Source organism: Felis catus, chromosome A2 (genome assembly GCF_018350175.1).
Source record: "Felis catus isolate Fca126 chromosome A2, F.catus_Fca126_mat1.0, whole genome shotgun sequence".
Lineage (NCBI taxonomy): Eukaryota > Metazoa > Chordata > Mammalia > Carnivora > Felidae > Felis > Felis catus.
In genome coordinates, this window is record NC_058369.1 from 96,714,445 (window position 1) to 96,737,326 (window position 22,882).

General features: G+C 34.7%; 1 protein-coding gene across 4 annotated transcripts in view; it reads left to right on the forward strand.

Moving 5' to 3' along the window:
• VPS50 (VPS50 subunit of EARP/GARPII complex) overlaps positions 1 to 22,882 on the forward strand; it is a 132,410-nt gene that overhangs the window by 20,815 nt on the left and 88,713 nt on the right. For 3 of the 4 annotated variants that reach the window (XM_045052376.1, XM_011280388.4, XR_006594207.1), the window contains exons 3-9: positions 1,430 to 1,552; positions 2,856 to 2,927; positions 5,181 to 5,234; positions 6,069 to 6,139; positions 6,828 to 6,945; positions 7,252 to 7,287; positions 8,467 to 8,549. In XM_045052376.1, coding sequence (XP_044908311.1) covers positions 1,430 to 1,552; positions 2,856 to 2,927; positions 5,181 to 5,234; positions 6,069 to 6,139; positions 6,828 to 6,945; positions 7,252 to 7,287; positions 8,467 to 8,549 — 557 coding nt within the window. The remainder of the gene's footprint in view (positions 1 to 1,429; positions 1,553 to 2,855; positions 2,928 to 5,180; positions 5,235 to 6,068; positions 6,140 to 6,827; positions 6,946 to 7,251; positions 7,288 to 8,466; positions 8,550 to 22,882) is intronic. The other variant, XM_045052375.1, reaches the window with a different exon arrangement.

The window sequence follows — 22,882 nt, forward strand, 5'->3', positions numbered from 1 at the left end:
ACCCCCCGCAAATGCAGCTTCTTCTGTTAGGACACAGGGTTTCTTACTTTACTTATAGTATTTGATTGCATGCTATATCAGTGATGACTGTGTCTTTGACCTTTTTTGGTTAGTATATTTTATAAGTTGAGTTTTGGTACAGAAGAGGCATTTTCTTTTCCATGCACTCTTAATTATGCAGATTTGATGTTTGTGTGACTTTGCCTTCTCTTTTAAATTTATTGGAATTTTAAACAGTTTTTCTCTTGAGTTTCAGATTTATTGCTCTAATATTTTCTTTTAGCTTGAATCTAAGAGGAGATAATTTTATAATTAATCACTTTACATATTTAAAATATAAATTAAAGCCTAAAAGATATATAAGCTAGTTTTTTTATAAATGAAAGGTATGCCCTATAATAAAATAATCTAGAGTTTCTCTGTTTGAAAAATAATGTTCTCTAATAGACATTATAATTTTTGCATATTTAATCAATGGTGATTTATTAAGAATTTTTGTTAAATGTTATTTTAGTGACTGTAAAATTATTTTAAATATTAGTTCCTTTTGTGTTCTTAAATATATTTGAGATTAATATGAATAAAAAAATCAAAGGACGAAATTGTTATATGTGTATAAAAATAATGTTGGTTAATTAGTGTGGCAGAGAGGGGGTATCTGAATTAATGAAACTTCCAGTTAACTGAAGGTTTATCCAATGATGCAGTAAAATTGAGAGGATAAGGATGCTGACATTAGGGGTAGGGATTTGTCTGTCAGGCTCTTTTTAGTTGTGTAAGTCCACAGAAGCCCTGTTCTATATCATTAAGAAGAAAGCATTTTATCAAATACAGAGCTTTAGGTTCATAATCAGATTATTAACTGTGGTATCAGCACCCTTTGAAGGAGGCCTCATAGGATTATAGAGCTAAACTTGCAGTCTTTTCTGGAGCCAGTATGTCTTAGCCAAGCAGTGAGATTGCCAGCACGGGAAGAATGTTTGCTCTGCTCAGGGTTCTAATGCTGACGGTGACCCCACAAGTCATTGAGGCATTCCCTGGTTATCTGTGCTGAGACGGATTTTAGAATGTTAAATGATGAAAATATGTATATATGTGGTATGTATGTACAACAGATTACATAGACACTTTGTTTTTTCCTTTTGTTAAAATTCTAAATTCTTTTACCTACCAGTTGACACACACAGAATTGAAAATAAAATCTGAATCTCTAACCCTCCCCTTTTTTTTTTCTCCAATAGATGAATAGTTTTTAGTGTCTTAGTAGTCCTAATTTTCCATGAACCTTCATGGTTTCTGTCAGTTTGTTTCCTTGTTCAGAATGGGTCCCCAGGAGATTTGTGATTGTTAAAATAGATGATTATTTATTTCCATGCAGGTAGAATTATAATAGCTACAAGTACTTTAATTGTGATTTTTTTCCTTAAAGGAGGAATTCCGAGAACTTCGAGAACAGCCTAGTGACCCTCAAGCTGAACAAGAACTAATTAATAGTATTGAACAAGTATATTTTTCTACGGACTCATTTGATATTGTTAAATATGAACTGGAGGTAAAAAAAAATTCATTAAAACCTATCTAAACTCTGTCTTGTTCAGTGACTGAATTCATGGATGAGAGTTGAATGCTTTTTAGGGGTGTTCTTTCTTTTTCTTTCTTTCTCTTTCCTCTATCTGTCTGTCTTAATACCAGGACTGGTCTCTGATGACCGTATTATGATTAAATGAACTATCCACATTGTTTTTACACTGAAATTATTTTAGAAAAATGTAAAATTAAGTGCTGCTGTAGAATATTGGTCCAGGAAACGTTTCTATATTTTTGGTTTTTAACTTTTAGCCTACAATATGTTGATATGCTGCCTTTATCTTATTTTATATTGTCTAAATATATTTAGAAAAGCTCTAAGACTTTCAATCATGTTTCTTTTTCTTTTAGGTTGGTTTCTTTATTTATGTATGTATGTATGTATGTATGTATGTATGTATGTATGTATTTTTTTTTTAGAGAGCAAGTTGGGGAGGGGCAGAGAGAGAGGGAGAGAAAGAATCCCAGGCAGTCTGCACACTGTCAGTGCAGAGCCCTATGCGGGGCTTGAATTCATGAACTATGAGATCATGACCGAGCCGAAGTCAGATGCTTAACCAGCTAAGCCACCCAGGTGCCCCTCATGAATGTATCTTTACATAATTGTTCAGCCATGATAAAGACCTCTGTGCCAAAATGTTTATAATGTTGTCATTTTAAATTTACAGGGAGTTCAGAAAAGAATAGTCAATTTTGATTTTAGATGAAACCAAATACAGTATGCATATTTACTTTATACGCAGGATGTACATAGTCAGCACCCACTCATTCTGAAGTTTCATCAATCTATTGATTGAGACTTGGAGTCTAACTTGGAGTTTCTGGTATACACAGTGGCATGTATTCTTGCTAGTTTCCCATACTACCTTCTGAAAGCTGATGTGTAATCTAGAATGCACTCCAGCAACTATCACTCTCACACTGTAGCATGTAGTTACTATTCATAGTGTTTCAGAGGGGAAATATATTTTGAATTCTGTTGTAGGCAATAGGGATATACCTGTGGCTGGTAGAGAGGGTGGTTAGGATGAGGGACTTTCTCTTGTTCTCCTGTCCTATAGGGCTGTGTGAGGGATGGAACTTGAGCACCAGTGGGTTGGCTAACAAAGGTGTGTAGGGTTTTGTGTCTGAAGTCTAGTGGGGAGATTGGGGAGGCCAAGAGGAGTGGGTGGGAATGGGATGTGACACTGTTTATAAGTCAGAGGTATGTAGGTAAATGAAACAAAAGTAAGCTATTTTTTTACTCTTTATTTGTGGGTATCTTTTAGAAGCTCCCTCCTATTCTCAATTTGCAAGAATTAGAGGAGTACAGAGACAAATTGAAACAACAGCAAGCTGCAGTAAGTAAAAAACACCTTTCTTTCTGACATAACTAAATGAGACACAGCAGAGAGGTGTAATGTTTGCAGATTTTATGGTTTAACTTAATATATTAAACAAATATTATTTAACATGACTCAGACTCAGTGATACATTTATTTTAAAATTTATTCAGCTTCTCACATTACCTTAATATAGATTTGCTAGTTCTTTCTCTGGAATCCTAAATGTGATCAAAGAATTTTGAACTTTTTTTTAGATTGCTAAGTATCTTTTCCCCACTTACAGTTTCTTATCTCAGAATAAAGGCCCCCACTTCTAGTTGAAAGAGGCCCATAGAGAATAGAGAGTTAAGATTCAGAAAGTCTGAATTGTAGTCACTGATTAATTGTGTAGCATTGGGTAAGTCACCTAGCCTTGCTAAATCTATTTCATGTTCTCTGTGAAGCAGTGCGTTAGGCCTGCATTTTCTCTGATGCTGTAAAATTCTTTGATTCTGTGATTTTCCTTGCATTAGGCTGAGCTCTTTTAATAATACTCAGACTATACTGTAGAAGATTAATGTTAGTATGTGGTCTTGTTAATTTTTTTTAATAGTAACGGGGCACTAGTAATAAATGTATCTGAATTTAAGATGTGATTTTTAATACTACATCTGACAAATAAAGGAAGATGTACTTCTCTTTCTTTTGTGTTATACTCAGTGGTCTCAGTGGGTGCTGGGATTTGCCTCGGGGTAGCAGCAGTGGTCTGGGAAAGGGACTTGACCAGTAGAGGGTTGTGTGGTAAAAGTGTGTTGTGATTTTGGAGAACTAGATTTCAGCGGATGGTGGCATCTCTTACCTTCTGTTGGTTTCAGCATGTTTAAATATGTGTGTGTCTATCTTGTACTTGGATGTGGTAGTATTCTTTGGGGAAAGAATCCCACCACAAGGGCTATACTGCATAATGACCTTTGGAATTTGGTCAACCTGGGCTTGAATCCCAGCCTTATAACTTACTGTGGGGGCTGTGGGTGAGTTACTACTATATTTAAGATTACTCATCTGGAAAATGAGGAAGCATGTAATTCATTTTAATATATTGTCATGAGTAGTAACGGAGATAATATAGGGAATGCACTTAGTACGCTGCCTGGCACAGTGCAGATTAATAACTCTATCATCTATTTTAAACTATTTATTTATGTATGTATTTTTAAATACATTTTGGTAATGTTTATTTTTGAGAGAGAGAAAGACAGAGAGAGAGAGAGAGCAAGCAGGGGAGAGGCAGAGAGAGAGGGAGACAGACACAGAATACCAAGCAGGCTCCAGGCTCTGAGCTGTCAGCCCAGAGTCTGATGTGGGTCTTGAACTCATGAACAGTGAGATCATGACCTGAGCCGAAGTCGGACGCTTTACCAACTGAGCCACCCAGGTGCCCCTATTTTAAACTTAAAAAAAAAAAAAAACAATTTGGTAAAATTAGGTGAGTTTCTGTCTGGGAACATCTATACATATTCATATGTATATAAATTCAAAGGAGTTAAAATCTAGAAGGATGAATGCAATAATTGAATGTATGTGTAATGCTTTGTTCTCAGTTGGCTTGGGAAGGGGAAGGGAAACTCAACTAATTGAGTTTCTTGAGCATCAAGGCTAAAAATATCTTGGATGAGCCATGCTCCATGGTACCTGTAGTGTAGCCTAGTAGGTGCCCCTGAAATTGTGAAATGGAGTCTCATATTCAAAATTATTATAATTCTAATTTGTATAACATACTAACAATTTTCATGGAATTGACCAAGGACACCTTAGGTATGTTCATAACATTAAAAAAAAAAAAATCCAAAAACATGTTTTCCAGTTTTCAGAAATAGAGGACCAAATTACTGTTTGTCTTTTTATGTGGTACAGAGGGTCTGAAGGGTTCAGGATGATCTCTGTTTCCCAGATACTGTCTCCATAAATTCAGCTGATTAGATATTTGTCTTATGTGTTCATCTTTTGAAAGCAAATCTTGTGCCCTTAAAGATGTTATACTTTTGTACATACTAGTTAAATCAATTGATACTGATATTATTAACAGTAGTAATGACCATTTATTGAGTTTCTATTAAGGATTAAGTACTGTGCTCTCTGTTATACCTCTTTTACTAATTTCATAGCCCAAAGCATGCTAGTAGTTATTGGGAAGACCTATGGAATATTCTTGCAAAAATTCAAAATGTAAAGTGGAATAGAAAGCATGTGGCTTTTTCTTTTACTTCCTTTGATTGCATGTTTTTATAGGTCTCTAAAAAAGTAGCAGATTTAATCCTTGAAAAACAGCCTGCTTACGTAAAGGTAGGATGATATTTGTTATTTTTAATAGTAAAATTTAAAAAATGCTTTAGTGACTTATACTTGAAACTGTTGAAGTAATTTATTGTCTTGTTTGTAGTTATTCTGCAGCAACATATCGACTCTATTTGGGGTGTAGGAGGGCCTTTTTATGTATGTTTTTCTCTCTTATTTGGGGAATTTACCAAACTGAAGAAGTGAAAGTTTTATTGATGATTCTAAAGCAATCTTTTTGGTTTGTTCAAACTTTAGAAGGCCCAGTGAAAATTGCTTCTGTGTACTTTGTAACATATAGATCATTAATAATGACTGCTCAATGGCACTGTAACAATCTGTCTTTAAAATATAAAATTGGAATCTTAGAGCTGAATCTATCTTTGTATCTGAAAATCAGAGACTTCAGAATCCATTGAAATATCCAGCAGTGTTCAAATGAAGACATCCATTGTCATAGCATCTTAGCAAACAGAAATCATATTTGTCATATCCTTGATTATCTCCGGAAGTTCTGTTGGGTAGAAACGTTTCAGTAGATGTATTATTAGTACTTGTTTATGCTTGTAAAATGGGTTTGGTCTAGATTTCCTTATAAGCAATGTTGACTAAATATTTTATCATATGTCATTATGAAAATCATTTGGAAGTAGTCATTTTAACTTAAATTGTGAAAAATATACCAACAACTTTTAAGTTTAGGTATTTTTGTTGCTACTTTGTTTCCCAAGCAAGCTTTTCTTTGAAACCCACTAAAGTTTTTGTTGGAGTATCATATGAATAATTAAAAAAAAAAAAACCAAAAAAAACCTCCAACAATAACCTATACCTAATTTTCCTTAGGAACTTGAAAGAGTTACCTCATTACAGACAGGTCTTCAGTTAGCTGCTGTCATCTGCACAAATGGGAGAAGGTATTATATTTGATGGTATTTTGTTTTTTAAGATGGAAAAACATTTTAAGAAAAATTGCAAAACCATTGTTGATAATTGATTTTTTTATTATGAGTATGTTTTTTAGAATAGTATTCATTAACTGAACATATATTATGATTTAAAAACTGCACTAAGAAGGTATGTGTGAAATGAAATGTCTGTAAGTCTAGTTATGGCTTTAACATACTACTGTTTTTATATTGCTTTGGTTAGTGCTTCTCAAAATATAAGGATCAGTATTTTTTTCTCTAAATTTCCAACTTATTACAGACTATTTTTATAAAATGCAATAAAAACAAAATTCTAAGAAAATAACAAAATAACCAAAAATATATAAAATATAGTCTCAGTTTTTTAATTATTAATTCATCAAACATAAAATCATTATGTCAGTTTTTGCTCTAAGTGGTTTTTTAATATTTACTCTCAATTTCTGTACTTTTATTGTGATGAATAAATAACAATTTGAGGATTGGCACCAGTCCACCCACCATGCTTTGAGTAGCGCTGGTTTAGATTGAGCCGTTGAATAAATTTGTCAAATAGTAGTCATAATCCCTGGTTTTAAGAGTAATCGAGGATACTACCTCATCAGTTGCCTACTTGTTCTGTACAAATAGTATTCTTATTATTATAGAAAAGTATAACTGTTCTTCACTTTTGCAGACACTTGAATATTGCCAAGGAAGGTTTTACTCAAGCTAGTTTAGGCCTTCTTGCAAATCAAAGGAAACGTCAGTTGCTGATTGGACTTCTGAAATCTCTGAGAACCATAAAAACATTGGTATGTACAGGTTACTATTTAAAAATTAAAACTTAGGGGCGCCTGGGTGGCGCAGTCGGTTAAGCATCCGACTTCAGCCAGGTCACGATCTCGTGGTCCGTGAGTTCGAGCCCCGCGTCGGGCTCTGGGCTGATGGCTCTGAGCCTGGAGCCTGTTTCCGATTCTGTGTCTCCCTCTCTCTCTGCCCCTCCTCCGTTCATGCTCTGTCTCTCTCTGTCCCAAAAATAAATAAACGTTGAAAAAAAAAATTAAAACTTAATTTTATGGTTAAAACAGATTTAACTGTTGATTGTTGTTTTTCTTCAGCAAAGAACAGATGTGCGCTTAAGTGAAATGCTAGAGGTAAGTAAACAAAATTTGAAAATTTCGCCATCTTGATGATATTAAACAGAAAAATTATAGTGGAAAACATTCAGATGTAAATTTTTTTCAAATTGCTATATGGCATAAAGAACATTTTTTAGACATGCAAATTTACTTGCTCTAGAGCATTTTTCTATTGACATATTTCATTTAGAAAAATTTATTTGGGAAAATGTTTACTTTGTAGCATTGTGGGAATGTTAACTTCAGTCACCCAAATAGCAATAAAATTATCTTTTGTATCAAATATATAGTAGTGATTTAAGGAATATATCATACTTGAGTTATGTTTGGTATCTCATATATTAATCGGTTTTCTGAGTGAGCCATCTGTAATCCCTGCATAACTTCTAAACTTTGAATTGAGAAATGCATGTGAAAATTTCATTTGGGGTGCCCCTGGGTGGCTCAGTCGGTTAAGTGTCCGACTTTGGCTCAGGTCACAGTCTCATGGTTTGAGAGTTCAAGCCCTACGTTGGGCTCTGTGCTGACAGCTCAGAGCCTGGAGCCTGCTTTGGATTCTGTGTCTCCCTCTCTCTCTGCCCCTCCTCTGCTCATGCTCTGTGTCTCTCTCTCTCTCTCAAAAATAAATAAACATTAAAAATAATTTTAAAAAAATCATAATAATTAAAAAAAAGAAAATTTTATTTGACATTAAGTTAGTGTTTAGGTGATAAAAACATTCCAAGGCTATTAATGAATATTTCACTTTTTTCTAGTTTTGTTTTAAAATATTTATCAGTTTCTTGGTGGTAGGACTGTTGAATGTTGATTACAAGTGAAATTCATACTGTTTTGAAACATTTTATGTAAACATTACTGAAAGAAGATATGTTAACAGTTAAAGAACAGCTTCCCTGTGAAGCATCTTGTTATTCGGTATAGGCTTTATCCACCTGTCATGATCTTAAAAGCTGTTACTGTGTATATAAGGGTGGAGAATATTTTATCTACACATACATGTTAGGCTTGGAACTAGTTGTCTTTTTATATTTTACTATTTATCTATCATTGGTATTCTAATCCTTATTTAAGAGGAATTAAAATTTTCTGGTTCTCTAACTTTTGGATGGAACGTAAACAGAGATTAGTTGTTTTTCAAGGGAAACATTTTAGGAAAAATGTTTCCTGTCTAATGACTTCTATTGTTATCTTAAGGAGGAAGACTATCCAGGAGCTATTCAGTTGTGCCTGGAATGTCAGAAAGCCGCCAGCACTTTTAAACATTATAGTTGCATAAGGTAAGGTAATGTAAAAATTTTAAATCTGACTCTATTGCCAGTTTTTAACATAGGAGCTAGCTGTGTAACATAGAATGTTAACAAACATTGAAAATTAACATTAAGTGGTATGTTCTGTTTTAACATTCTTGTTCATAAATGGGCAGTACGATGAAATTATAAATAATAATTCTTAAGGTGGGAAAGATCAGATACTTTTTAATCCTAGCCTTTCTTCTCACTTCATTCAAACTCATATATATATATATATATATATATATATATATATATATATATATATATATTATTTCCAGTATATGGAGTAGTAGAGAAGAATAACGTATCTGTTTACGTTTCTCTTGCATCTCTTGGGAATTTTTCCTACTTAACTTTGCCCAGCTTATAAATATTGAGAGTGTTACCACAGTTTGTTTTTCAGATCCAGATGGTTCAAGTGTTTGGCTCATCCTGATAAGAATTATTTTGGAAAACTTAAGTGTGTTTTAATTTTATGTAATAATCATTTTTGTCATATTTAAGTGATTATGTATTTAAGGTGTTACATCTTTAGTTATTTATAAAATGTACAATGTTAACATGGCCACTGCAGCCTTTGTTATTAGTTCTGCTTTATTAATGGGTTTTTGGTCTGCTTAAAATGAAGGTTTTGCATTGCTGGTGGCAGTCCCTTGGGGAGGCTCAATCCCCAGGTGTAGTTTCCATCATTCCTCTAAAACCATCACAAATAAACATACACTGTAAGTAAAATAGTGTGCTTGCCAAGCAAACCCAGTTTCAAATTAAATTCATACCTGTCCTAGAATATACAGCCCCTCAGTCTCACCTGTATGAAAATTCTGGCCGTCATTGAACATGATGCATTGATGTTGTAGATGTTGATTGTTAGTCTCTGAAAAATAAAAGGATTATGGTAGATGAAAGCATTAATATAGCTTTAATCAAATTTTTTCTTTTAATATACTCCCACATCATAGGTCTCTGCAGGATGTGGGAAAGGAGCTAGCAATTTCCCTTAAAGAGATGCTATTTAAATATTTATGGTATTTTTTTTTTCTTTAGGATCATGCATACTGAAGCAACACTTTTTATTTGATTAGGAAATGCATAGTTAGATAGTTCCAGTGATATTTTGTTTTTATCCATTATGACACTGATTAACTGTCACTATTAAAAACTTTGATTATGTTATTTAGATTTTTAAAATTTAAATTGAGTGATTAGAGAGTTAGCTCTGATATGTTGCGTGTATTTGACAATTTGTAACAAGGCTTTCTGGGTCCTGAAGAGCATAGCACACGTTTAGTTTGTTTTGTGGTGATCAGTTATAGTGAGAGCACTTATGTATGATTGGGTGAACATAATTCAGATGGTTATACATTACTGTTTATTATATGCCAGGCGCTTTGCTTTGGAATTGGCTGAATAGTGATGAATTACACATAATGTAATCAGGATAAGGCCAAAGGACTGAAGAAGGCATAGTGGGATGAGGCCTTAGGGAGATGGGAGTGGAACATACAGGGGAAGCATTGAGATCGAACTCTCCTTGGAGGTCAAGACTAAGGGGGGCCTGAAGGAGGGGCATAGGAGTTAGCTAAGACAAGGTATGAGGGTTGTAGATAGTACATTCTGAGTATAATGGTGAAATCTTTGTTGCAGAGATAACAAGCAAAATGAGGATTGAAAATATCTATCTATTGGATTTATAGCAACAAAGAAATCATAGCTGACTTTGTTGGGACAGTTTGCTTGAAGCAGAAGTATAGGATGAGGAAATTTTATAAAGAAGGGAGATGTGTAATTGAGGGGGGAAAGCTGAATATCTGAAAATCTATGGGAAAGTGAGAGGTTGAAAATAAAATAGAGACATAATGTGTGAAGGTGTTGTAGGTATTAGAGTAGACTTTAAAAAGGTCACCATCTATTATAATAGGAAACTTGGTGGCAGGAAATTGAGGTAGCAGGTGACATGTGTTGGCACTTTGTTTCCTTCAATAATGAAAAATTTTAGCTGTGCTGAAGTAATTTTCTTACTTGATGAGAGTTAACTATACAAAATGTTTTTTAAATAAATTTTTATTTGGGCTTTTTAAAGTTAGCATGAAGTGGCTTCTAAGTTCTTTCTCATTAAGGTATGTAGTGATATATGGAGGAGGTATGACTACAATTATCCAACCTGGTAAAAGGTTGGAATTGAAAAGATCTAGAATGGTGATTTAAAATAATAATAATTATTCTATTTTAGGGAGTACCTTATATAATAAGCATGCCGTGTTTACACATGTGAATTGTGCATGTAATAATAATAGAAGTTTGTCTTACTCTCTTAAAATAGGTAAAAATACATGCACAAATGTATTAAAATGTCCTAAGGAATTAATTTTACCTTAGGCTTCCCAGGAAATCTGTTAAGAGCTGTGTTTTTATCTTAGTGATTTAGTGACAATGTCAAGGGTGGCTCAGAGAGCTTAGCTATTAGTTAGAATTCTTTGGTAGTGATGGCAGCCGCTCCACCAGAATTCCTCTTCCCACACACCAGTGCCGTTTGTTTTGCTAGCCACCATTCATCCTGCTCAACCCAGTCCACTTTTCCCTTTACCTCTTGTTTTTCACACTTTTGTTCCTAGTTGGGAGAGCATGAGAAGTTTGTTCACTTCTGGTAGATAGTGTGATATGGGATATAGTGACAGTGTCAGTAGATGTGTGGGTCAGGTTGAGTCCACAAAAATGAAAGGAATTTTATTCTAACTTCCTTTTATTAATTAGATGCATGCTTTTTATTCTGTGCATTTATTTTCCTATCTGTTTTTCTTTTTCCTCTGGTATTTTTATTTTATTTTATTTTTTATTTTCTTAATTTCTTTTTTTAGTTTTATTACTTTTGAGAGAGAGAGAGAGAGTGCAAGCACAGGAGGGGCAGAGAGAGATGGGGACGGAGGATCTAAAGCAGGCTCTGCACTGACAGCAGGGAGCCCGATGTGGGACTTGAACCCACAAACCATGAGATCATGACCTGAGCCAGAGTTGGACACTCAACCAACTGAGCTACCCAGGCACCTCTCCTCTGGTCTTCTAAATACAATACTGAACCTGTTCTTGAGCTCTCTCGTTAGGATTGTTCAGACATGATTGATCAACACTTTAAAAATTCATTTAATTTACCTGGAGATGTGGAATTTAACCAAAGGCAATATTTAATCTTTGCTTGTACCTGAGTGAATCCGAGTGAAAAATCATTTGACACTCTGGTAATCATAGGAATAGTAACTAGTTTCTGACTATTTATACTCTCATTTTCTTTAATATTTAAATTTATTTTCATTTCTGTTGATAACTAGAGAATCATGAAGTATCTTCTCTTTAGAAGTGTCCAGAAGAGAACCACCTGTGATGCAGAGCATTTCTGGACTCTGGTGTAATTTTTTTAAAAATATATTTTAAGCAAGTTCATATGCACAATATACCTGTTTGTCCACTTCTTAATTTTTTGGAGGTGGAGTGTATGTTCCTCTTTTTTTTGCTAGTCACATTGCTCTTTTATTGGAAATAAGGTTTTTGGTAGATGGCAGAGACCCTGTGATCTTAGGAGTAGATTACATAGGGCAACTGAGGGCTAACTCTTATGATTCTGAAAGCAGGAAGAACAGAATTCATGTATTTGCTTCTGCATAAAGAGCCCTTCACTATATTGTCTCAGGTTCTATGACTGTGTAGTTTAATACACACAGTACCAAGTAATACAATGTACCCAGTAGATTGAAAACTGGAAGAAAACTTGTACCCCTTCAGTACCTTGTATTTTCCTTTAGATATGGTGTGTTTCAGCATCTTTAATAAAAGATGCTATAGCACCAGTTGTGTTCACTTTTATAACTGACAGGGAACATTTTTACATTACTTGACATTTCTTGAGTTGATCGACAGAATCATATAGTTGGGATTTACTGGGAATGGAAATCAGAATGTGTTTAAGTGTGTCTGCGAATGAAGCATTTAACTTCTTTTTCACTTGAAATTTATCTAAATTAGTTTCAAGAAAAGTTGTTTTTAAAAGTCAAAACTGCTTTAGTTTTTTTTTTTTTGTTTCATTTGAATGAAACTACTTGAGGGAATCTGAGAGCATTCCGGATTATGCACTGAAAAGTTTGTATACCATCAGAACTAGAGTATCTTTGTTGAATACTGTAGCATAGGCACATGTATTTAATTTCTCAAAATCTTTGGAATACCCTTTCCCCCTCCCCCTCAGAATATGAACTTGGCAGTTGAATGAAAATTTTCGGTTGTAGAACTCCTTTAAATAAATCATAAAATAACGAACACAGCTTTTGGGTACAAGTACAGTGGTACTGTAGGGACTATGCTTCCCGTGTTGCCCTTCATTCCTTTCTAGCAAGACGTCATGCTCTGTCTGTTTAGGTTCAGGCAAGGGGAACATAGGAGCTCTGGCTGGGGTAGCATTTGAACAGTGAGTATTTCTGCTAGATCATCAGGCCAGCTAGTGAGACCCGTGAGTAGATCTGGAGTACTAGTTGTTCGGTCAGCTTGGGGCAAATAATCCATAGCATGCTCTTCTCATATTGCCTGTACTCCTTATCTTTTTATTTAATTTTCCTCTGTCTCCCTCTCCCATGCTGTGTCATTTTGAAAAAATATAAAGTAAAATCTAATAGCAAAACATAATATTTAAACAAAAGTGTCTTAGGAGCACATGGGTGGCTCAGTCGGTTAAGCGTCTGACTTCGGCTCATGTCATGATCTCATGGTTCCTGGGTTCGAGCCCTGCATCCAGCTCTTTGCTGACAGCTCAGAGTCTGGAATCTGCTTTAGATTCTGTGCCTCCCTCACTCTCTGCCCCTCTCCACCTTGTGCTCTGTCTCTCTGTCTCTCAAAAATAAATAAATAGTCAAAAAAAAAATTTAAACAAAAGTGTCTTAAACAAAAGGTGAACTGTTTCTTTCTGCCCTACCCACCATTCTTTTTCCTACTCCCTGGAGTAAACCACTTTCACAGCTTATTAGGTTTTTTTCCTAGTAGATTTCATTGTAATTTAAAATACTGTGTCAAAGTATCTCTTTCATGATTCATCATTGTAGATAGTTGTTGATTCTCTGTTTACTCATATTAAAATTCCAGTAAAATATAAGAATTTGGTATACTTCCTTTTACTCCTCTTCTCTATCTTCCAGGTTTTGTTAGTGAAACAGTTATTTTTATTTCGTCAAGTTTGTAAAATTTATATTCTTTTTGCAGCTATAATTAAATCTTTTGTGTTTTCTCGGTAGGTTACTTCTAAAAAAATGAACCTAATAGAAATTGTATTTCTTGTATTATGATTATATAAATATTATTATGTGCAGAACTAAGTAGAGTGTTTGGATTTATTTAAAAAGTCATTTTTTGTCTCTATGTGAAAATAAAAATCCATTGGTGTTTTTTTTTTTATTTGTTGAACATTTTTCACCTTTTTTAGGTCCTACTCAACTGTAATATTTCCTTTTTTACATGTTTTCCTTTGTCTTGTTTTGTTACAGTTTTGTTACAGTTACCTCTTTAAGATTTTTTTGTTTGTTTGTTTCGATATGGGATACATGGGCAATACATCTTCAGATTTCGAAGTGACGTTAACTTAGTCCATACCCATGATTGAAAGAAAAGTTATTTTTTTCTTACAAAATGGAACACGTTGCTCAGTTGTCCATTGGCCTTCTGTTTGTAGGACAAGGTCAGATGCTGTTCTCATTCTTATAAAGAGTGTCTTTTTTCTTTTTTTAGACATTTTAAGGATTTTTCTTTTTATTTGGTGTTCCAAAATTTTACCAGTTGTCTAGAAAAGTCATCTGTGTCGGACACTTTACTCCTACATGATGAGACAAGAAGGACGTATTATTTAATCCTCATCTGCCTAAGTTGCTACGTTACTTGTTTTACCAGGAGCTTTTGAAATGTGTTTGTTCTCTAGGAGCTTATAATAACAGGCAGTTAACAGACAGGACTGTGGGATAATATGCCAGTTAAGAACACAGAGTACATAAACAAAAGACCATCAGAAATGTTCATGCTGTGAATGGCTTACTTTCTTATACCCCTGCAAGAATGGAAATATTGACATCTGTAAGAGTGTGAGTAGAAGCTAGGCACTGTCAGCTTTGACAGCATTGACTGTAGAGTAATTCTAAATTAGATTTGTATAAGGTTTTCTTACTAAAGCTTTATTTTTTAGCTTTTAAAAATTGAATCATGATAACGGTGATAGTAATGGTGGTTGTGATAATATTTAAACAGTGTTTGGACTTTTGTATGTGTCAAGCACTGTACTAATCATTTCCCATACCTTTTCTTCCTTGGTGTTGACAAAATATTCCACAAAGGTATTATTATTGTCTCTATTTTATAGGTGAGGAAATTGGTGCTTTGTAAAATAAGTGACAGAGCCAGGATTTAAACTTTAGTCTCTTGGAATGCAGAACCTGTTGCTCGTAACCACTACTACATTGGGGCGCCTGGGTGGCTCAGTCGGTTAAGCATCCGACTTCGGCTTAGGTCATGATCTCGCGGTCTGTGAGTTCGAGCCCCGAGTCGGGCTCTGTGCTGACAGCTCAGAGCCTGGAGCCTGTTTCAGATTCTGTGTCTCCCTCTCTCTGACCCTCCCCTGTTCATGCTCTGTCTCAAAAATAAATAAACGTTAAAAAAAATTAAAAAAAAATAATTACTACTACATTATACCATCTAGTAGTGTGCTAACTGTTATATATAGTGGACGCTCATGGCTAGGAGGATGATTTTTTAAAATCTGCCCCAGTAGCTGAGTTAATTGTATTTTTTTCCCAAACCTGTTTCTACTGGTTGTATTTGTTATCCGTTATCGTATTTATGTTGCTTAAGTAAATAAACTAAGGAAACAAGTTTTTGAAAGTAAGTTAAATGCATTGGAAAAACAAAACATATTGTTAAAAATATGTTTCCTTTTGAATTTGTTTAGGATGAGACAACTCATAAAAGTTGGGGGATATAAGGTAACTAAATGTGATTTGGCATTTGGATTGTTCCACATTTGTCTTTAAATTCTTGCCTCATCGTAGAGAAATTGAAACTTGAAATTATGGACAATTTATTTGTGATTTGGCTCATGTAAGACTAAGAAGTTAAAACTCTGCTCAAGAGAAAAGATTTTGGCTCTAAATCAGAAGTGGGTAAATGAATTGCGGTTATACAATTTTTGTTAAAACGTTCAACATACATGTAAACATACATACACACAACATACAAATATTCCCATTTTAACTTTGATTAATTGACCAGCTGAAAGGTCTGCTGAACTTTAGCACAGGGTAGGCAAGCTTTGTCTTTAAGGAGCCAGAAAATAGTTTAAGCTTTGTTAGGCAGTAAGGTTTCAGTTTGCAACTGTTCACCTCTGCCCTTGTGGTCTGAAAGTAGCCATAGATGGTATGTAAACAAGTTCATGTGTCTGTTTTCCAGTGAAACTTTATTTAGAAACAGGCCATTGGCTGGATTTGGCTCCTGGGCCTGATCTCTGCTCAAGAATTATAATTCATAAAGTTTAGAGATGTTTTGAATATCTGTAGTATTCTTAGTAGTGGACTCGGATTTCTGAGCAGAGTGAGGACAGAGATCTGGGTAGATTCAAAGTGATCTTAATTCTTTTACAATCTGTTCATGGTTTGAAGGACCACGTGGAAATTTCCTGGTATCTCACCATTGTTGGTTTAGCTTCAAAGTGTTGGAAAGTCAGGTTTTCTCTGCAGTATGTTAATAAACTCTCTGCCAGCTGTGAGTAAATTGAAACCACTGGAATAGATCTCTGATCTAAATACCTGAAATATCCAGGGTCCATGGACACATAGTATAAGCTTGGAAGTATAAATTTTACTCAAGCTCATTTTAAAGTTTTAGCACTCTACTGAATCATACACAAAGATGTAGTAATTGGGTAACTGGTATTTAGCATATAATAAAATCTTAAAACTTTAGAGCAGGAAGCAACCCTTTAGATATAGCACACTTTTATATAGGAAACTGATGCCCAGGGATATTAAGAGACTTGACTTAAATCATGGCTCATTAATAACAGACCAGGGAAAGATAATTAAGATGCTAACTACCTCTGTACCATGTTGTCTCTTGTGTGGTCAATCTTGTACACAATTTTGATTTATATGCAGCCTTTCCAGGACTTGTTCTTTGAGTGTGTATATTGTAGATCAGCTGTTTAAAAGAACAATGTTAGGTAGTTATTTATGAATATGTTATGTTTAATATCTTCTGTAGTGATGTTAAAAATGCCCCCTCAAATTGTTTGATTTATTCTGTTCAGCTTGCAAATAGCCTTTAATAGCTTTTAGCCTTCTATCTTAGAACTGGTAATTTCTTTTACCATAATGTAGCTTTTATTTATCCAAATGTTTATGAATAGATCCTTTTAGCATACTTTCATTAATTGACTGAAATGGCATGAATTCATATTTATAAATGATGGCTAAAGGTCTCCTTGAAGGCTGCACGGTTAATATATACACTCCTTAATCACCTACTTTTTATGTATGTGTTTTCAATTAATAATAAATTGTTGTCAAAATGCAGTTGTAGATTCTGAAAACATTTTAAAGCCAAAATGTTTGATTTAAAGATTTTCTATTTAAAGTCTTATACATACTATTTACACTACCATGTTTACATTAACTCTTAATACATAGGATATAGAGTCATTTTAACCATAAGTAATAGAAGCACTAAAAGCATCCAGATTTATGATGATTTCATAAATGCTAAAGTCCATTTTTTTCAGTTGAGGAGTTGAAATCATTACTCTCACCTATGAATGAGTTTAGATATATTTCTTTTTCTCCCAAACTCAAAATACTCCCTATAAGAATATGTTTACCAGCTCTAACCTACTTACGATTCCAGGTATTCTTGCCTCTCTGTGTCTGTGTCTCTATCTTCAGCCATAGGTGAACTTCTGAGCCCTGTATGATAGAGGAGTAGAACTGCTTTAGTTCTGCTTATTTCTCTTTTCCTCTTCCTAAGGCACCTGTAGACCCAGACTTTAGTGCAGTTCTTTTTCTTCTAAAACATTTTCCTTTCTCTTTTTCTATCTCTGTAGTTTATTGAGATAGAAAATAGGGGCTAAAGGAATGTTGGGAAAATTTCACTATGTTTGAATTGCAAATTTGACTCAGCAGTGAGCCAGGCTATGAGTTTAGTTAGTCCTGGGGATTCCTGGAGAATAAGCCACAGTCTTTGCTAAGGGAGACAGTCACAGATATTCCCTTCTATCATTCGGTATGTTGGAAACAGAGTATTATGAAACTGAGGGGAACAGTCAGCAGGGGAAGACTTCCTGGAAAAGATGACATTTGGATGGGCCTGGAAAGACAGATGGGCATTTGTGAGCAAGAAGAAGAGAAAGTATGTTCTATTTCTCATGAACGTTACATACAAGTAGAACAGAGGGTGTGAAAGTCTGGGGGTTATTAGGGGAATTGCACGTAGTCCAGGTCCCTGAAATGTAGGCATTAAAAAGTGACGGGGAAGTTAATTTTTCATGTCATTGTTCAGAATCTTACTTGCTATATCAGTTTGGGGCTTTATCTTTGGTTTAATGGAGAACCTCCATGGATTAACGTGAATTCTGCTTTAATTAGGAGCTGCAGATTCAGGTTGGTAACATGAAGCTGCCAGATGTGAGTAAGATAGCAAGAAATGGTCCTGCCCACAGGAGTGGTCAGGCCTTGTCTGAAGCCTTTCATGTATAAGCTATTTGAAAACTTGTGTCTGCCAGATCAAACAGAATACTGCCCGAATCCAATCTGAAATTAAGACCCCTGCTCAAGCTATCCCTGAGAGCTTTCGGGAGGATGTTGTATGATGTTTGGTATGCAGTAGGTTGATGGTGTTTGTCAAATAAATGGATGACGGATTGAAGAGTGGGTGTGGGTATCGTGTGCAGAGATTCGTTGGGAAACTATTAAGGTAATTCAAGCAAAAGGTGATAGTTATTGAGTTCGGGCACATAATTGAGAAAAGAGAAGCATAGAGGGATATGAGAAATACTGAAATGGTAGAATTGGCAGGATTTGATTATCAGTCACATAGGAAGCAAAGGAAGAATTAAAGATGACATGGAGATTTCCAGCTTGGATTGAATGGGTGGTGATGATATAAATCAAAAGATGATATAAATCAAAAGACAGAGAATATAGGAGAAAGAACAACTTGAGGAATATACTCAAGAATGTATGTTTCAAATATATTCCAAAGTACAACTTGAGAAGATACTGACTTGGCCGGGGGTGGGAGGTGGGGTGGTATTGCTGAGAAACTTTAATTCTTTCTAAGTGCCAAGGTACTTATAATGACTGTCATTTTTAGTGTGTTATTTTGGGGCCTTTAAGTCTCATTTTCTTTCATTCATTCATTAATTCTTTCATTCATTGTTCTTTGGACAGAGATTGTCCCAGAATCTTTTTTTTTTTTTTTTTTTTAAGGAAAATCTCAGTCTTGCCTACAAATATTCCTTTGGATATGTCTGTGGCTGTGTATGGGTATTTTTCAGGCATAAATCCTTGTTAAAGACCTTAACAGTCCTATACTGTTGATTGTCAAAGTGTATAGTTTTGCTCATTTTGCAGGTTTTACTAAAGTAATCTCCAATTCTTGACTTTAATCAAAAGTGTGCTTATGATAAATAATATTTGTAGAAAATTGTCTAATTTCTCTGTATGTTTAAACATTTATCCCTGAGACCATCAAAAATGGGTACCTGTGTTACGGGTTTTACTATTCTGACAAAGTGCTTTATATCTATGTATCTATATCTGTATCTACATATAAATAACCACGCTGGTGTTATTTTCTCAGCTTGCATTAAAAGGCTTGGTAAGAAGTGAATGCATGGAATCCATGAATCCATTATTATATATGCTGTAAGGCTGTTAGGAAGAGTGTTGTGCCTTAGGAGATAAAAGGTCATTGTTCCCTTTATAAGGACTCTGGTAAAATTTTCTCTCAGAACTTAAATGCCAACAAAAGTAACTTTTGTTTGGGTTTTTTGGTTTTGTTTTTCCCTTGAGTATTTTTGATATTATGGACACCAAATTGTATACTTGGACTCTCCCTATTTGTTTTGGCTGGTAAGACTTTGAGAGTCAAGTTTATGAAGAGATTAACAATTGTAAAACAATACCTTGTATATGGGCATCTGGGTGGCTCAGTTGGTTAAGTAGTGTCTGACTTCGGTTCAGGCCATGATCTCACGGTTTGTGAGTTCGAGCCCCACCTTTGGGCTCTGTGCTGACAGCTCTGTGCTGACTGGTCGGAGCCTGGAGTCTGCTTCAAATTCTGTCTCCCGCTCTCTCTCTGCCCCTCGCCTGCTAATGCTTTCTCTGTGTCTCAAAAATAGATAAACATTAAAAAAAAATTCAGAAAAGATACCTTGTATAATTTTTGTGTACTAAATTATACCTTTCACTTGCTCTATTTTATTTGTTTGCCTTAATTTTTTTTGTTAAAATACTTTCTCTATGATTGTATTTATTTTGTTAGATATCACAGATCCTTTTTAATAATGAGATAATTCAAATAATTTCACTTCTGGTTTTTAGTTTTTTTAACTGACTTAGGAGGAATTAAAGGGAAAAATCATATTCAAAATCATATTCAGTCACATAACCTACATGTATAACTAGATAAATTCTTACAAAGTAAACACAGTTATGTAATTATGTCATAGGAACTGTTACCCCAGAAACTACCTTCTTGCCTAATCCCAGTCATTATTCTCTCAAGGTAACCACAATTCTAGCTTATGTCATTAAATTTAGTTTTGCCTGTTTTGAACTTTATATAGATATAAATGGAATCATATAGTGGACTTCTTTTGTCTAATACGTCTTTGAGATTCATGTGATAGCATTTTCATTGCTATAGTATTTCATCATATAAAGATTATCACACTTTATCCATTTAATTGTTTATGGACAATTGTGTTGCTTTAAGTTTTACTTGTTACGAGTAATGCTGCAAGGGTTATGTATGCATTCCTGTAAGATATGTATCTAGGACTCCCGGAATGTGTGTGTTGAGTTTTGGTAGATGTTATATTTTTTCAAAGAAGTTGTATCAATTTTCCATTCCTCCAACATTGAACTGAGTGTTCCGTTTGTTCTGCATCCTGGCCAACATTTGTTGATGTCGTCTTTTAATATTTTAAAAATGTTTTTAGCCATTCTGGTTGTTTATTATGGAGTGTTATTGGAGCTTTAATTTGCATTTCCTGAATGCCTACTTGAAGTGCCTATTATGTGTTTATTGGTCAGTCATCTCCTTTGTCATGTATCTGTTCAAGCCTTTTGCCCCTTATGTTCTTCTGTTTGTAACACACTCTTACTGCTGTGACTTTATAACCTTTACACATTTTAGTATATGCCTTCCAACATTGTTCTTCAAGATACTCCTTTTTTTTTTAATATATGAAATTTATTGTCAGGTTGGTTTCCATACAACACCCAGTGCTCATCCCAAAAGATGCTCTCTTCAGTGCCCATCACCTACCCTACCCTCCCTCCTACCCCCCATCAACCCTCAGTTTGTTCTCAGTTTTTTAAGAGTCTCTTATGCTTTGGCTTTCTCCCACTCTAATCTCTTTTTTTTTTCTCCTTCCCCTCCCCCATGGGTTTCTGTTAAGTTTCTCAGGATCCACATAAGAGTGAAAACATATGGTATCTGTCTTTCTCTGTATGGCTTATTTCACTTAGCATCACACTCTCCACTTCCATCCACGTTGCTACAAAGGGCCATATTTCATTCTTTCTCATTGCCACGTAGTACTCCATTGTGTATATAAGCCACAATTTCTTTATCCATTCATCAGTTGATGGACATTTAGGCTCTTTCCACAATTTAGCTATTGTTGAGAGTGCTGCTATAAACATTGGGATACATGTGCCCCTATGCATCAGTACTCCTGTATTCCTTGGGTAAATTCCTAGCAGTGCTATTGCTGGGTCATAGGGTAGGTCTATTTTTAATTTTTTGAGGAACCTCCACACTGTTTTCCAGAGTGGCTGTACCAGATTGCATTCCCACCAACAGTGCAAGACGGTTCCCGTTTCTCCACCTCCTCTCCAGCATCTACAGTCTCCTGATTTGTTCATTTTGGCCACTCTGACTGGCGTGAGGTGATATCTGAGTGTGGTTTTAATTTGTATTGCCCTGACGAGGAGCGATGTTGAGCATCTTTTCATGTGCCTGTTGGCCATCCAGGTGTCTTCTTTAGAGAAGTGTCTATTCATGTTTTCTGCCCATTTTTTCACTGGATTATTTGTTTTTCAGGTGTGGAGTTTGGTGAGCTCTTTATAGATTTTGGATACTAGCCCTTTGTCCGATATGTCATTTGCAAATATCTTTTCCCATTCCCTTAGTTGCCTTTTAGTTTTGTTGATTGTTCCCTTTGCTGTGCAGAAGCTTTTTATCTTCATGAGGTCCCAGTAGTTCATTTTTGCTTTTAATTCCCTTGCCTTTGGGGATGTGTCAAGTAAGAAATTGCTGTGGCTGAGGTCAGAGAGGTCTTTTCCTGCTTTCTCCTCTAGTGTTTTGATGGTTTCCTGTCTCACATTCAGGTCCTTTATCCATTTTGAGTTTATTTTTGTGAATGGTGTAAGAAAGTGGTCTAGTTTCATTCTTCTGCATGTTGCTGATTCCTGACTATTTTTAACCATTTGAGTTTCCGCATAAATTTTAGAAGCAGCTTGCCAGTTTCCATATACATACATAAAGAAGAACCTGCTGGAGTTTTGATTAAAATTTCAGGTATTCTAGATCATTTTGGTGAGAACTGATAACTATATCAAAGGTTATAGTTTTTTTACATGGTATATATCTTCAGGTATTTACATCTTCTTTACTTTAGCACAGTTTTGTATTGGATATGTTTTGTTAGATTTATTCTGAGATATTTGGTTTTTTGAAATGGTATTTTAAAATTTTTCATTATCTAATTCTTTGTTCCTAATATATAGAAATTGATTTTACGTTTGAAATTTTACTTTTTATCGATATTATACTTTTTAATCTTTAAAACTTGCTATCAACTGTGAATTTCTTAAATTCTTAGTTTTATCTACAGATTATTTAGGAGTGTCTCCCTATACAATTCTATTGCTGCTAGTAATGACTCTTTTATTCTTTTCTAATTATTACCCTTTTATTTTCCTTGCCTTATTGTACTGTCTGTAGAATCAGCATAACTTAGTTCTCTTACCATTTATTTGTGAATTTATGAATTATTTATTCAGCTAGTATATATTTAGCAC